This window comes from Rhodamnia argentea, chromosome 8, assembly GCF_020921035.1.
Source record: "Rhodamnia argentea isolate NSW1041297 chromosome 8, ASM2092103v1, whole genome shotgun sequence".
NCBI lineage: Eukaryota > Viridiplantae > Streptophyta > Magnoliopsida > Myrtales > Myrtaceae > Rhodamnia > Rhodamnia argentea.
Window position 1 is genome coordinate 5,497,120 of NC_063157.1, and position 14,151 is coordinate 5,511,270.

Consider the following 14,151-nt stretch of genomic DNA (forward strand, 5'->3'; position numbering starts at 1 on the left):
TGGGATCAAAACCATTCACTGGCCCTTTCGTACGTGCCAGAAAAAACTTTTAACAGCCCACTTCATATAAGTTCACAAACATCTTTCTTCCATCAATAATCGCTCCGCCCTCTGCTGTTAGCAAACAAATGCAATAAACACAAAAGAAGAAACCAATAGAATCTACATTACGACAATGTACAGACCAACAAATGACCTAAGATATTAACAACTTATGCCGACTTTCCTCCTTCCCTTTGAAGCAAGCATTAGATACCAAACGAAGAGAACATAACATTTGAATGGACAAAAGAAAGACGAATTCTGACCGACGGGAGACAAATCCACACAAAAGCAAATTCGGTGCCTAGTAGAGCTTTATTCTTGTTTGGATAGGGCTTCGGCAGATGGGACACATCTGAAGGTCTTGTCCACACTCGCAGCATGTCTGTCGCAATGTAAAGAATGGCCAAGGTTATTGATGACAATGAAACCTTTTGCACAACATAACCGATACACACCCAGCCCCAGAAACCCAAAAAAAGGGTTAAAAAAACTTGAGAGGAATAAGTAAAAAAGTTCGGAATGAACCCACCTGGTGACCACAACCGAAAGCCATGTTTTTTGGGTTGGTGAGGCAAATGGGGCAAATCTGCACACAATGCCATACAAAGAGTGCGTAATCTCGAGCAAGGTAGCAAGCAAAACTTCAAGTGAGATGAACAATGATGCATGTCTAGCGGCCACAAAACAGACTCGTAAAAGCCTCCAGGTTATGTGCAAATCAATGTCCAATTAATAACATCAAGCTTGCAAAGGTTTTCACATCCAAAGATCCATACAAGAGCTGTAAGCAACTTCATTGAATATTTTTAGCAGTGAAATAATTAAAATCAAGCCACTAAACACTGTTTTTTATCTCATATCAAACTAACAAACAAAAAAGTAAATCATGTTGCTCATGGAAAAGTTTCGAAGAAACAACACTTGTTGCCTAATCCATGTTTTAACGTACAACAAAATGCTGATCCTCCCTACAATTCAGTTTGCAAGTCTATTCACCCATTTTCCTCATCTTAAATTAGGACAATCAGTCGGAAAGCTAAACTCAACTTCGAAAATCAAGAACTAGCAGCTCCAAAAGAATTCAAAAAATTTATTCCATGCTGAATGAAGGCGAAGGTTGCCACAAGCATTTTTTTCTTTCCACACGAGAGGCCATTCATTTAAAACTAACATTTAACCTTAAACGTATACGAGAATGACTCTTTTGGTTTACAATTCCATACCTGGTTATCATAAGTAGAAGTCGTGGCTGGAGGAGTAGCAGTAACATGTCCCTTAGTTTCATAATAAGGCTCGACACTTGGTTCAAAACTCATCGAACGCGAAGTCTTTGGGTTACTAAAGGATGGGACACCATGTGGTGGGGGGAGAGCAACCCGTCGAGGAGCATTGCCTTTCCGACCGCTGCTCATCAAAAGAAAAAGAGAGTTGAAAATCACATCACATAGTAGGGGAAACTCCTATTTCAGGGATACTACTCAAGTAAGCGAATTAACAGTTACCCCAATATATTAAGTTCAATGGTCGCTTTGTACTGAGAAGGAATTTCCATCAAGGCTGACAGAGCAAATTCCGTTTCCTTCCTTGAGGGTGCCACATTCTTTGTCATTATTTCAGTGAAGTTGACAAACTTAAAAAAGGGAAAACCAGAAAATACCCCATCAGTTACCTTGAAAAACATACTAACCGGGAATATGAAAATTAAAAAGTCAAGCTCCATATCACTTGCCTGGAAGTTATCAAAGGCTCGAGATGGAATATTGTCATCAAATTCGTGCATCATGTCCCAAGGCCCATCTCCAACCCCAACTAGAATAATAGAGAGAGGAAACTTGCTGCAACAAACGAGAATGTGAGATCATATACGGTTGTAAAAGCAATAATTGAAAGGCGACATGTTTACCACATGTACCTTGCTTCAACGATGGCTTCAATAGTCTTCTGCTCCTGGGGACTTAGCCTGCCTCGGTCAGTATCAACACTTCTTGTCACCTGCAGAGAATCTAAATCTGCGTGAGAAGAGAAGTCATAAAGTTTGGGCTAGGCGACTCAACCACATGTACTAGATTTTTATTTTTCTTTGGGGTTGAACAGAAAACTATATAGAACATCTTTTGTAAGGTAATGCTTCCAATATGAGTTGTCAAATCAAGATGGGGATTGTGAACGGAAATTTAAATTAAAATCAAGGTGGCTTCAGAGAACCGAAAAAAATACTGCAATTCTAAGTGCTAATATCAGTGTTTACATCTTATTTGATGCCAAGGAATGAAAACCCTAAGGTCCTCATACCATATGTGGAATGAATTAGTTGAATGACCTTTCTGTTACACCCATGGATGGTTCTCAACTTCCACAGAGTTCAGTATACTCCTCATTAAGACGAGAGAAAAAACATAGGTCTCAGATGCACACGAGCATACAGAAAAGGAACATCGGGAGTCTAAATTGATGGCTGCATACCTGTCCATCCGCAATTATCACCAAAACGTGATATTGTCCACCACTCTGCTCAACAATTGTCATGGCCATCTCAATGATAGGAGCAAAAGATGTTGGACCTACCATACAGGAAACAAAAAAGGTAAGCAGTATAATCATATCAAGCAATTTAATCGTGAAAATGCTGTGTACTATATGAAGGTAGTACACGCGTGTTCAAATATGTCCAGGCTTCAAATTCAACAGGCTCATGAGGGTACTCTACAACATCATAATAAAGTGAAGAGCCAGAGAAAGGTAGAAGATACTATAAGGTGACAAGAACTATCAGTCTTACCTGCAAGCCTCAAATGAGGGACAATTTCTCTGTAACAGCTCAGAACTTCCTCAAACCCATTGCAAAATCTGTCATCTGGGTAGAAGCTGAATACATCTTGGTCGTGTGTTGATGCTGATTACATAACAGAAGAACTAATTATCTTCCACAATTTGGACAAGCATGTTGAGGAGAGTAAACAAAAGATGAATGACCATGTACCATCTCCAAATCCATAACATGGAATCAAGTTATCCTCATCAAAAGCAGCCAAGGTTTTGCCAATAATTGATATTGCTTGCTCATAAGGATTAAGAACATCTCCGATGTGATGCAAACTTCGTCTGTGAAATGATCTTGCCCCTGGTCACAAAACCACACTAAATTGTTCAGCAATAATATCAAATATACCGCCAAATGCATGATCATGTGTACAGGGGCTGAGGTAAACCTGTCCATTCATTGCTCTTGGTGAAATCAATACCGACAATAAGATTGGAAGACTCCAAGCCAGCCCGTGAAAGTGCCTCTGTCACCTGCAGAAGTTTAACATTTGACATTACTTCCCATCAGAGCTGAAAAGTCAAAATCAAGAGTAAGATTGAAAGGAAAAGTAACTATGAGGATTTGGCATGTATTCACAAATGAGACAAGATCGAAATCCTGTTCCAAACAGGCTATCTCCACAACGTAATGGAACCACTCCCAACAAACAGGAGAAGCCTCTTCTCTTCAAGTAGACGAGCGAAATGAACCAGCTGACCAGCCAGCAAAGGTCAGCTCTTTTGTTCAACCAAAAGAGCCATACTTTTATCAAAAAGATATCTTAGAGCTATTCTAATTACATTAGATAGCATCAGATGAAACTGCTGTCTTGCTCGAAAAATTGTCCTGGGGTATCCCATGAATTTAGAGCCGTGAACTGAAGAAAGTAGATACTTGTGTGATGAAATCGCAAAGAAAACCTCACCTCATCCAACGAGTTGTAGTTATCTGCAATTCTTGAATACCTTCTGTCTAGCCTCCTCCTATTATCTCCGGCCGCGCCACTGGCATATTCTTGCACGTAAGCCGGCTGAGGCGGGTAGCCCTGAGTATCTTGACCATATGGCGACTGTGAATACCTGTACTGCGGATTCCATGAAGAAGAACTCTCACCGTAACTCCCTTCCCTCGAACCTTTAGCACCCATAACTCAGAAATCTACAAAATCACAAGCAGTTCACCATCCGCAAAACCTTCTTCTTCCTCCTCAATATAAGAAAAGCGAAAAAAGAGCCAACCCTTTAAGACTCTAGAACAAACCCAGAAATGAAAAACCAAAGAAACAGAACAAGCAAAGAAGTTATAGCTGCTCAAAGCTGAATCAGTCCTCTTTTGAGGGATGAAAACTTCCCAGAAACTTCTCAAAAAGCTTCTCAAAGCGTACAAGAAAGGCACAAGGCGCAGCCAGAAAGGGTGAACCGTGCAATCAATTGCTTCCAGCAAACAAAAAAGTATTATCTTCTTCCTTACTTCTCTTACGACCGCTATCCTGTGCAGTAATTATCCACATGCGCCCACAAAACAACAGCAGCAGCATGCGAAGACGAAATTGGTTTCTCGCTCCTCGGAATAGGCAAAAATCGACGCTTTTCAACCGCAACCAGACAGGACCAGTCTACAACACATGCCTACCGCTGGGTCTCGATTCTAAAAAAACTCCGAAAACGAACGGAATCTGTCGAGATCTTGATTGAACCACGACCCCCCATTCGACTTAAAAAAACAAAAAAAGAACGAGGGAAGAAACGAACGGCACCTAACTGCGAGTAAACCAGGGACCGCTGAACACGTCCAAGGATCACCCACCTTCGATCGAAGAAGATGGTCGCTGCGACATCGTCGCTGGTGCGGAGCATCTAAGCTCGGTAGGTGAAGGAAAGCCTCAATCATGGCGGACTCGGAATTTATTTGAAAATACGTTTTTATTAAATTAGGAAAAGGAAATTAAAAATACTTTCTATTAAAAAAAGCACTCGATCTAGTCTCCGTCCAAAGGGGGACTTCTTCGAAGTTTCAAGGCGGCCAAAACGGTGCTCCGTTTTTTTTTTAAAGATTGAATGATTTAAAAATTATTTTATTATTTGTGACGATCGATATAATATACAAATAAAAAATTATTTATTATTATTATTATTGGCAATAATCTATTCCTTAATATCTTCGTTGAGGATGAAAATATTTTCCATTCGATCATTTGTTTCTAGAAACCGTTCATTTCTCGCGAACAATTTAGGCCCGAATATTTCCGTTCATAATGCAAAGATTTTACCGTCATTTACTAATCAAATTCTTAAATTTCATTTATTATGGAGTTTTTATTCGGTACACTAACCACGTAATAGATGTACTTTTTTTTATTTTTAGCAAGTAAGCATATTTGTTACACCCATGTGTATAATATGTATTCTTTTGACGAGGAGTCTATTTATTAAATGATTTGTAATATGAAAGCAATTTTATAATTCGCATTATTGGGGGCGCACTATGCACATGGTGGGACGTGCAACATGGCGCCTTTAAGGAAACTAATTTTAATCCCGTCACCAAACACGTGAATAAATAAATAAAATCTGATCGATTTTATCTATTCTGTGAGCCGAACCGAGTTGGCCTCGGTCACAACTCGCGAGTTCGGGGTTTCGAACGAAAGTAACTCCAATTTCCATCGAATGGAGCCGGTGCATTGTTAAGATCCATATGACCCGTTCAATTTTGGTTTTTGCCGTTCGTGTAACTTTTATCCTCGTCATATTTCAAGGAGACATACATTTTATACATTAGATATCTCTTTTTTTTTTTAAATTGTCCAATTGACTTCAGTATTTGCTTCTTTTTACGTGTGGACGTCCCTTTGTTCGTTATGTGTCCTTATTCGCTACTAAATCGAAATCGAAAGGACTTTCGAGCGAAACAGGCAAAAAATGAAGAAGACTTGAGCGGAAGGGTCTTTCTTTTTTCTCTTTTTGTCATGTGAAAAGTATGTTTAGTCCCACCCGTAAAAGTATATCCTCGACTAATTTACGGGATTCCCTCTAAGTTATTGCAATGTTCGCGAATCATATGGATCGATACCATATCGATCGTCAATCGTGCGAGTCACGTCGTGAGGCCCGCGTATTCAACCATTGAGATGGCCTTGGCATGCATGATTTGTAGAGTATCCAATGATCACTTACGTGTTTGCAGAAACCTTGGTATCTTATTTTGGGGGCTAATTTTCTTTAAAAAAAAAAAAACCTCAAGTTTAGTTCCAGTCTCAACTTATTGAGAGCGGCTCTTGCACTTGCCAGTTCAAACGAGATTAATTGAAATTATGTTAGTCTTTTGGCGAGACACGTGAAAAATGGATGAAATCCTCGTGATTTGGGACCTTAAAAGGGCTGTGGCTTAAGAAAAGTCGCAACTCAACGGGGTTGCTCGTTCACGTGGCTTGAGCGCTGTTGCGTGTAATTCTCATAGAAGGGATAATTGTAAAAAAAAAAAAAAAACATATATATTGCATTTGTTTCAATTCAATCTTAAAATTTTATTTTGTCAATTCAGTTCTAAATTTTTGTATTTGTGTCGATTTTATCATTCCGATCAATTCTAATTAAAAATCGCCGACGTGAGGTTATCAGCACTAACGTGGCAATTTTCAATAATATTTTTTTATATTTATTTTTTTCTTTTCTTTCATTTTTTTGTTTCTTCCTTTCTCTCCAGCCGGTTGCTGAACCTTAATGACCGGCCAGAGGCAAGGGTCGGAGGTCAACTTCACCAGTGGCTAGGATCCCTGCTTAGCAACGATCGCGACCGACTAGAGGAAGAGGGAAAGAACAAAAAAAAGAAGGAGAAAGAAAATAAATAAATAAATGCATTGAAAATATTAAAATATTATTATTAATTATCACGTAAGTTTTGATCGCGCCACGTTAGATATTTCCTCCCAAAGCTTCCACCTCGGGCCAACATTTGTATCTATATTCGACACATTTACCTTGAACTTTTTTGTGAAACAATAGACCCCAAACATGTGCCCATGTGACATATTTACCCCATATTTTGAGATAAAATGAGTCACATGGATATTAATTTAGGGTCTCTGAAGTCACAAAAAAATGCTTGGGGTAAAATTTGTCAAATGTGTCGGGGTTTTCGACGTCATAAGAAAAAATTCAAAATAAATGTGTCACGCTGGTATAAATTTGAGGTAAATGTGTCACATGGATACAAGTTTGAAATTTATTGTGTCGCAAAAAATAATTTACTGTAAATGTATTGCGCGAGTATAAGTTTGGGATTTTTAGTGTAACAAGAAAATTTTTTGGGGTAAATATGTCATACCGATATAAATTTAGGCTTTTTAGTATCACAACTAAAAATTTGGGTGAATGTGTCACAGTTGCTTGGATTAGGGTTTTTTCTGGCTTTTTTTCCTCTCTCTTTTTCCGATATTGTCCATTGCTTTTTTTTTTTTTTTTTTGTGGGAATTGTCCATTGACTTGGCTGGTTAGTATTTCCTTCTTTTTGCGTGTCAACATCCCTTTGTTCTCCGACCAAAAAAAAGAAAGACATCCCTTTGTTCTTTGACCAAAAAAAAAAAACCCTTTTGTTCGCGATGCGACCTTATCTGCAATACGTCGAAAGGGCTTTTGAGCAGAACGGACGAAAAAAGGAAGAAGACTTGAGCAGAAGTGTCTTCTTTTATTTTGTTTTTTCTTTTGCCATAAGAAAATTATTTTTGGTCCCACCCAGAAAAGTCTATTATCGACTAATTTATGCAATTCCCTCGGAAATTACTGCATGGTTCATGAATCACGTGGATTAGTACCATGTAGACCATCAATTATGCGAGTCACATCGTTAGGCCCGCGTATTCAACAGTTGAGATGAATTTGATCCACATGATTAGAAGAGCATATAATATTTTCTATATATCTCTATACTATTTTCACAACGCGACGATATTCCAAATTATTAGCCACTTATTATAATTTAGAAAAACGTATTCTGTTATTAAAAAATCGTATTCTGTTATTAACACATTTACCTTGAACTTTTTTGTGAAACAATAGACCCCAAACATGTGCCCATGTGACATATTTACCCCATATTTTGAGATAAAATGAGTCACATGGATATTAATTTAGGGTCTCTGAAGTCACAAAAAAATGCTTGGGGTAAAATTTGTCAAATGTGTCGGGGTTTTCGACGTCATAAGAAAAAATTCAAAATAAATGTGTCACGCTGGTATAAATTTGAGGTAAATGTGTCACATGGATACAAGTTTGAAATTTATTGTGTCGCAAAAAATAATTTACTGTAAATGTATTGCACGAGTATAAGTTTGGGATTTTTAGTGTAACAAGAAAATTTTTTGGGGTAAATATGTCATACCGATATAAATTTAGGCTTTTTAGTATCACAACTAAAAATTTAGGTGAATGTGTCACAGTTGCTTGGATTAGGGTTTTTTCTGGCTTTTTTTCCTCTCTCTTTAGATGAGGCAAATATTTTCCCATGATTATTTATTCACTTATGTGTATTATTTTGACAGCAAATTCCTTAAAACTAATTTCTCAAATTTAGGTCAAATTCTCATGCTACCCTAAGCTTTCTTTTTTGGTCTAAAAAAGTTTAAAAACCTTCGCTCTAGTCCTAAACTGCCCACGCATCTATAATCGCCATAAGTTTTCTTCCAGATTAGAAATTTAGGACGCTAAGGCTATGGTGTTAATGAAGCAAGAGTTCTGATAATGAACTTCTAACAATCTCTATTGTCGATAACTTTAAAGAAGCTAGTGACGATTTTTAGATGCGATGCGATGGCAGATGGACTCGAGTGAAAGTTTGAGTATTTTTTTTTTTTAGACAAAAAGAAGTTTGGAGCAAAATTGGGAATGACCGCAAAATTGAGGGGTTTTTCTTTAAGAAATTAGGCAATTATTTTGACTTTACTGTAACAATCAATTGCAATTTTATCTCGGGGCAGCATCTCTCGAGAAGCTATAGCTCGAGTCGAGGACAAATATTTTGTTTCTTGTCTTTTTCTATTTCATTTTTTCGCTTGTCTTTTTCGCTTATAGATTGTATTAACCGGGGGATTAATCGAGAGCGACTCTTGCCCTCGCTAATTAAAACGAGATTAATCGAAAGTGACTCTTGCCCTCGCTAATTCAATCACATCACGTGAATTTTACTCAAAAACATGTTAGTCCTTCTTGGAAAGATGTGCACGGGAAATGGATAATCCTCTTATTTTGGCACCTTGAAAAAGCGGCGGCCGAAGAAAAGTCGCAAGTCAACGTCGGTGTTCGTTCACATGGCTTGAGAGCCGTTGCCCGTAATTCTCGTGGAATTTGGCACTTAGCACCCACTAATGGCGCCTAAAATTGAGTGATTAGACGATTAATTCCCAAAATTTGAATTGGTGGAAAGCACACGCTTCGAAGGATCGGTGAAAATACAGGGACCCTCTCGAGAGATTGGTAAATGCATAGGAACCTGCGAGCGCGAGGACGGTAAAATAGCATTGATTTCGCATTTCGAAAGCATCATTTTTCTCGAATTAAGCTTATGTTCGAGTCGATCGCTCGGTGTTGAGTGAGGAAGAAGTAATCCATCTCGAGTCTCTTAGTCCTAATTAGAATAGTCTGTTTCTTATTAGATTGAAAAAGTGAAAATAGATCGATCCAGAACAATCAAACCCGCGCGACTTTGTAAGGATACTTAAAAAAAAAAAAACATACTTCAGGAATATTCCATAAGAAAATCTTATCGGAGTACTTTTCAGAATTTTCTGTTCTGAAGGGAATTTTTCTTTTTCCATATTAAAATAGATGTAGCAGATAGGAACATCTTAGTCGCCATCAATTAGAAATACAACAAGATGTGACTCAAGACTTGATAATGAGCTACCATAGAAGGAGCACGTGGATTGCCCGTGGCCTAAAATCCAATGTTCCGTCGTGCGTAAATAGCCGCCGGTGAATGACCACCGAAACGGTTGACCGATTTCAATAAGACTTCCCTCCCATGTGATTTGGAGCCTCGTTCGAACAAATTGAAAGCTCCCGCTTTCTCTCGATTCCAAAAGAAATTCTGGATTCATCGGGGGTGCGAAGATTCGATTCACGCGACAGCTATAGGATAACTCCCGCTTTATTTGACTCGCATTTGGTGGTCCAGTGCAGAGCCCCGCTCGAATAAGCATAAATGACCCAAATTGGTATGTCCCGGTGTGGGCATGTTCAAAGGAGTCGTCGATGCTAGCCGCCCTTCCATTTAAAAATCAAGGGATAATGTTTCAGACGATCCCTGAATTTTAGCCCAATACACAATGTGCCCTTCAAATTTTTAATTTGTTCGATATGATCCATAACTTTTAATTTGTTCATTATGGTCCTTGAACTGTTAGCACATATTTAATTCGGTTCCTAAACAAAATATGAAAATGTTTAAGATTATCTTTTCATTAATTCAAATTCGTGACAGCATTGGTCATTTTTTATATAGTTGGACAATTAAACCGAACATGTACCAAAAATCCAAGGATCACATTAAATAATTCAAAAGTTCGGGGATAATATTACATATCGGGCTAAAGTTCGGGGATCACATTGATTAAATTAAAAGTTCAAAGATTATATTATACATCGAGCCAAATTATATAAATCGTTTATGTTATTTTTTTTTTCTAAAAATCAAGAGCCATCGAACACATGATAGATCCCCGTCTTGTGACAAGACAACCAAGACCCTCATAAAAAAAACAAAAACAACCCCCTCGTCATTGGACCGTATAAAATGCAACTCGGGTTGGAATTAGGGGTGATCGATCCCCGGTTCGGTCCGGTGGTCCCAATTCCCCTAAAAAATCGAGAACCAAACCACTGGTCCTTGTTCCCATTTTTCGAAACCGGGGATTGGACCGGCCGCCCTGAGAACCGAGAACCGGACCTGACCATCGGTCCGATCCAGTTCCCGAGCGGTTCCAAGGAACCTATGTTCGTGAAAAATTTATGTACCTGTAATTATCTTCTTAATCTTGCATCGACTTGACATCTTTCCTCTTCTGTGTTTTGTCGAAGACCTTCTCTAGGTTAATCTTCGGCACATGCTCGCTATGCGCTCTTGAACTTTTTACAGAGAGGCTGTGCATTGTTCCTTGGCTTTCCATGAAAAATATTGAGTAAGAACAATGGGTGAGGCACAAAGACAGTCAGGATCAGCTGCTGGGACTTGCAAGAGAAGTGAAGAGGCAAAAAAAGAGGGCTACGAAGTGAAGCAAAGAAAAACTTCAACAAGTAAACATTAGATTTACTTTTAAAAAAATTGACTAGTTTGGTTCGGGCGGTTGATCCGATCCTATGTCCCCGGAACCGGGAATAGAACCGCCCGGTCACCGGTTCCAAGTTTAGAAACCGGGAACCGGACCAAACCCCTCTAGAATCGGGAATGGGATCATCGGTCCTAGTTCAGTCCGGGCGATTCCGGTCCGAGCGGTTCGATTTGCTCACCCCTAGTTGGAGTCTCTTGTCTCTTCACCAGGTCACTTTGTTTTCTGGTGAACCGGGTTTTTGTCCAATTCTTCTGAATACATACGCAATAAGCAAGAGGTTGAAAGAGAAACGCAGATATTCATCTGAACAATTGCAAACCACTTTTTTTTTTTTGAGATCATTAAGTTAATGTTTTTCATCCAACGTCTCACTCAATCCTTTTACCGTGTTTCCGTTCTCTCGTTTTTTGTTTTTTCAATGATTTTTCCGAGACTAATTCCCTAAAAAACTCTAAAACTTCGAATCAAATGTAAAATGTGAGGCTGTCGTCGGAGATCATATCGAAAGCCATTAATTCGTGATTTCTCCAAGATTATTGATATCACGAGTTGTTGCTTTTCCATACGAAGACGAGAGCATTGATGAAGACGCGATTATGATGACGTACCTCGTTCTAGTTTTAAATCTGCCCACGTGTCCGAAAATCGCCACTAATACCTTCAAAATTAACAACATCGGGGCTAGTTATAAGTAGTATTTGACTCATCTGCTGGTCCTTGTCCGACCGGCACATGGAATTTCATCAATTTTATATATGACTATCCACTTAGAGTCATTGCGAACAATGCTAGCCCGAAAAAGGTCCGAGGATGTAAAAGAATGTGCAATTTACTATCCGAGCAAGAGATTTACCATTTCAATGATTGTGGTTTTCGAACTGATAAAAAAAATCAATGTACATGAGCCGCAAGATTTTGATTAAATAAAAAATAAAAACTAAAGGTCAAATCCAGGCACACCTTCGGTAACTTAATTGGAGATTCACTAAATTTTACATGGATCTAATTATTCACAGAAATGTTTCATGGGCCCAAGGCAGGCCTGCTTTCATTTCTGAATGTTGAAGTATCAATTAATGAAATTTCGACCCAAAAAAAAAAAAAATCAATACAACGAAGAACTCCAAACTAATACATTATTTTTTTTACCACAAAAAACTCCAAAATGGTATGCCCGTGATAAATTTATCCCGAACTATTTTTTTGACCATAATAAACCACAAATTAGTATACAAGTGACAAATTTATCCCGAACTATTTTTTTTATTACCAGAAATTCCAAATTAGTACACATGTGACAACTTTACCTCAAATTAAAATTTTTGACCATAAAAAACTCCAAATTGATACTCATGCAATAAATTTACCATTCTTTAATTTTTGGTAATACCACGAAAAATTCCAAACTAATACATTGTGACAAATAGATGGCAAAAATCCTAAACTGATACAAATTTCAATTGTCACGTGTCATCCAATTCAATAATATTATGGTAAAAAAATTTTAAAAAATAACGGAGGGTAAATTTATCACAAATATACTAGTTTGGAGTAAATTTGTCATATGTATATAAATTTAAAATTTTTTTTAGTCAAAAAAATATTTTGAGATAAATTTGTCATAAATATGCCAATTTGAAATTTTTTGTGGTCATAAAAATAATTTGGGTAACAGTTTAGAGTTTTTTATGGTATTAACACCATTTCACGTGAATAGACTAATGAAATTTCCCCAGTTGTCTTTTTTGCCCTCAAAGTATTATTAAAATTCCACATTTGCTCTTCATAAAATCCCTGCACTTCCCGACGGTATCTCCTTACCAGGCTTTCCTCCTCTGCTTCACTTGTATCGCTCCTGCTCGTTCGCGCTTCGCTCGCCCTCGGTCGCGCTCGACTGCTCCTTGTTACTTCGCTCTCCCTCGCTCCTGATCGACTGCACCTTGTTGCTTCGCTCGCCTTCTTCGATCATCGCATCTCTCCGCAGGTTCCTCTATCTCTCTCTTTCTCTGGTGGATCTGTTTTCGATTGCTTAGATTCGTGCCAAATTGGATATCTATTTCCCACTATGAATTTGCTTGTCTAGTGAGCTCGCTTCTTTTTGTTTCTTTTTTTTTTTTTCCCTTTTGTTATTCGGCTAAAGGCTAGGGCTTTGAGTTGGCGATTGCTAGCAGGTAATGTCGCTGGTGTCGTCATCGTATTCGTGCAAGCCATGGCTGAAGCTCGACTTTGCTTGGGGAAGTTGTGGGCTTGAGACTGAGCTCAGTAGGAGGCGAGCGAGGTGGGATTTTGCAATGAGACTGAGTTCAGTAGGAGGCGAGCGAGGTCATTGCAAAATCCCAGTCAAAAGCTCGACTTTGCTGGCCATTGCATTCGTGCAAGCCATGGCTGAAATATAATGTATTTTAGTCCATTTTCCACTCTAACATGCCGGACAAGAAATATATCGAGCTTTTCTAGGTAGTTTGGAAAGAGATGGAACTCGTCATTGCATTCACTCGTTGAAAGAATGGACAAGTATTTAAATAACTATTTCATATTTCTGTCCCTTGCTATCGGCAAGGATTGTTAACCAAATCTGTCATGTTTCATATTTCCACCAAATAGAGTAAAACAACACTATGTCAAATTTGTCATAAATGGAGGCATTTAGAACTCAAAGGATGTAAAGAGAAAAGTTGATGTTATGTACCAATTGTTTTTGACTATGTGTACTACCAAACAAAGAGTAAGAGTACACAAAGTTACCCTTACAGCAGCTGGCATCATTGTTAGTGATCATACTTTTGTGCAAGCACGTGTGCGGGGATGTGTACTCGATGAATTTTTATGGGCATGTGTGTGCATTTGAAGCCTGAAGTATACGGGCTCTTGAGATTATGATTTGAGCGGATTAATTCATTGTACCATGTTGATGGCTCTGCTGTTGAAAGCCATTATGTTCAACAAAATTTGTATATTTATGTCTTCCATTGCTGTTGCT

General features: G+C 38.4%; 2 protein-coding genes across 5 annotated transcripts in view; one reads left to right on the top strand and one right to left on the bottom strand.

Moving 5' to 3' along the window:
* LOC115741211 (E3 ubiquitin-protein ligase RGLG2-like) overlaps positions 1 to 14,151 on the bottom strand; it is a 20,866-nt gene continuing 6,715 nt past the window's right edge. Inside the window, exons 1-12 of one of the 4 annotated variants that reach the window (XM_030674986.2) lie at positions 4,655 to 4,804; positions 3,774 to 4,006; positions 3,255 to 3,339; positions 3,026 to 3,166; positions 2,825 to 2,938; positions 2,509 to 2,606; positions 1,958 to 2,037; positions 1,775 to 1,880; positions 1,548 to 1,675; positions 1,269 to 1,449; positions 575 to 631; positions 1 to 427 (exon numbers count right to left, since the gene is read on the bottom strand). In XM_030674986.2, the coding sequence (XP_030530846.1) occupies positions 347 to 427; positions 575 to 631; positions 1,269 to 1,449; positions 1,548 to 1,675; positions 1,775 to 1,880; positions 1,958 to 2,037; positions 2,509 to 2,606; positions 2,825 to 2,938; positions 3,026 to 3,166; positions 3,255 to 3,339; positions 3,774 to 3,995 (1,293 nt within the window). In that variant the 5' untranslated portion in view covers positions 3,996 to 4,006; positions 4,655 to 4,804 and the 3' untranslated portion in view covers positions 1 to 346. Of the gene's footprint in view, positions 428 to 574; positions 632 to 1,268; positions 1,450 to 1,547; positions 1,676 to 1,774; positions 1,881 to 1,957; positions 2,038 to 2,508; positions 2,607 to 2,824; positions 2,939 to 3,025; positions 3,167 to 3,254; positions 3,340 to 3,773; positions 4,007 to 4,087; positions 4,558 to 4,654; positions 4,805 to 9,267; positions 9,275 to 14,151 lie in introns of those variants that run through there. The other 3 variants (XM_030674988.2, XM_030674987.2, XM_030674989.1) reach the window with 3 other exon arrangements.
* LOC115741218 (U3 small nucleolar ribonucleoprotein protein IMP3-like) overlaps positions 13,004 to 14,151 on the top strand; it is a 4,271-nt gene continuing 3,123 nt past the window's right edge. Inside the window, exon 1 of the mRNA XM_030675002.2 lies at positions 13,004 to 13,155. The gene's annotated coding sequence lies outside the window, so the exon portion shown is untranslated. The remainder of the gene's footprint in view (positions 13,156 to 14,151) is intronic.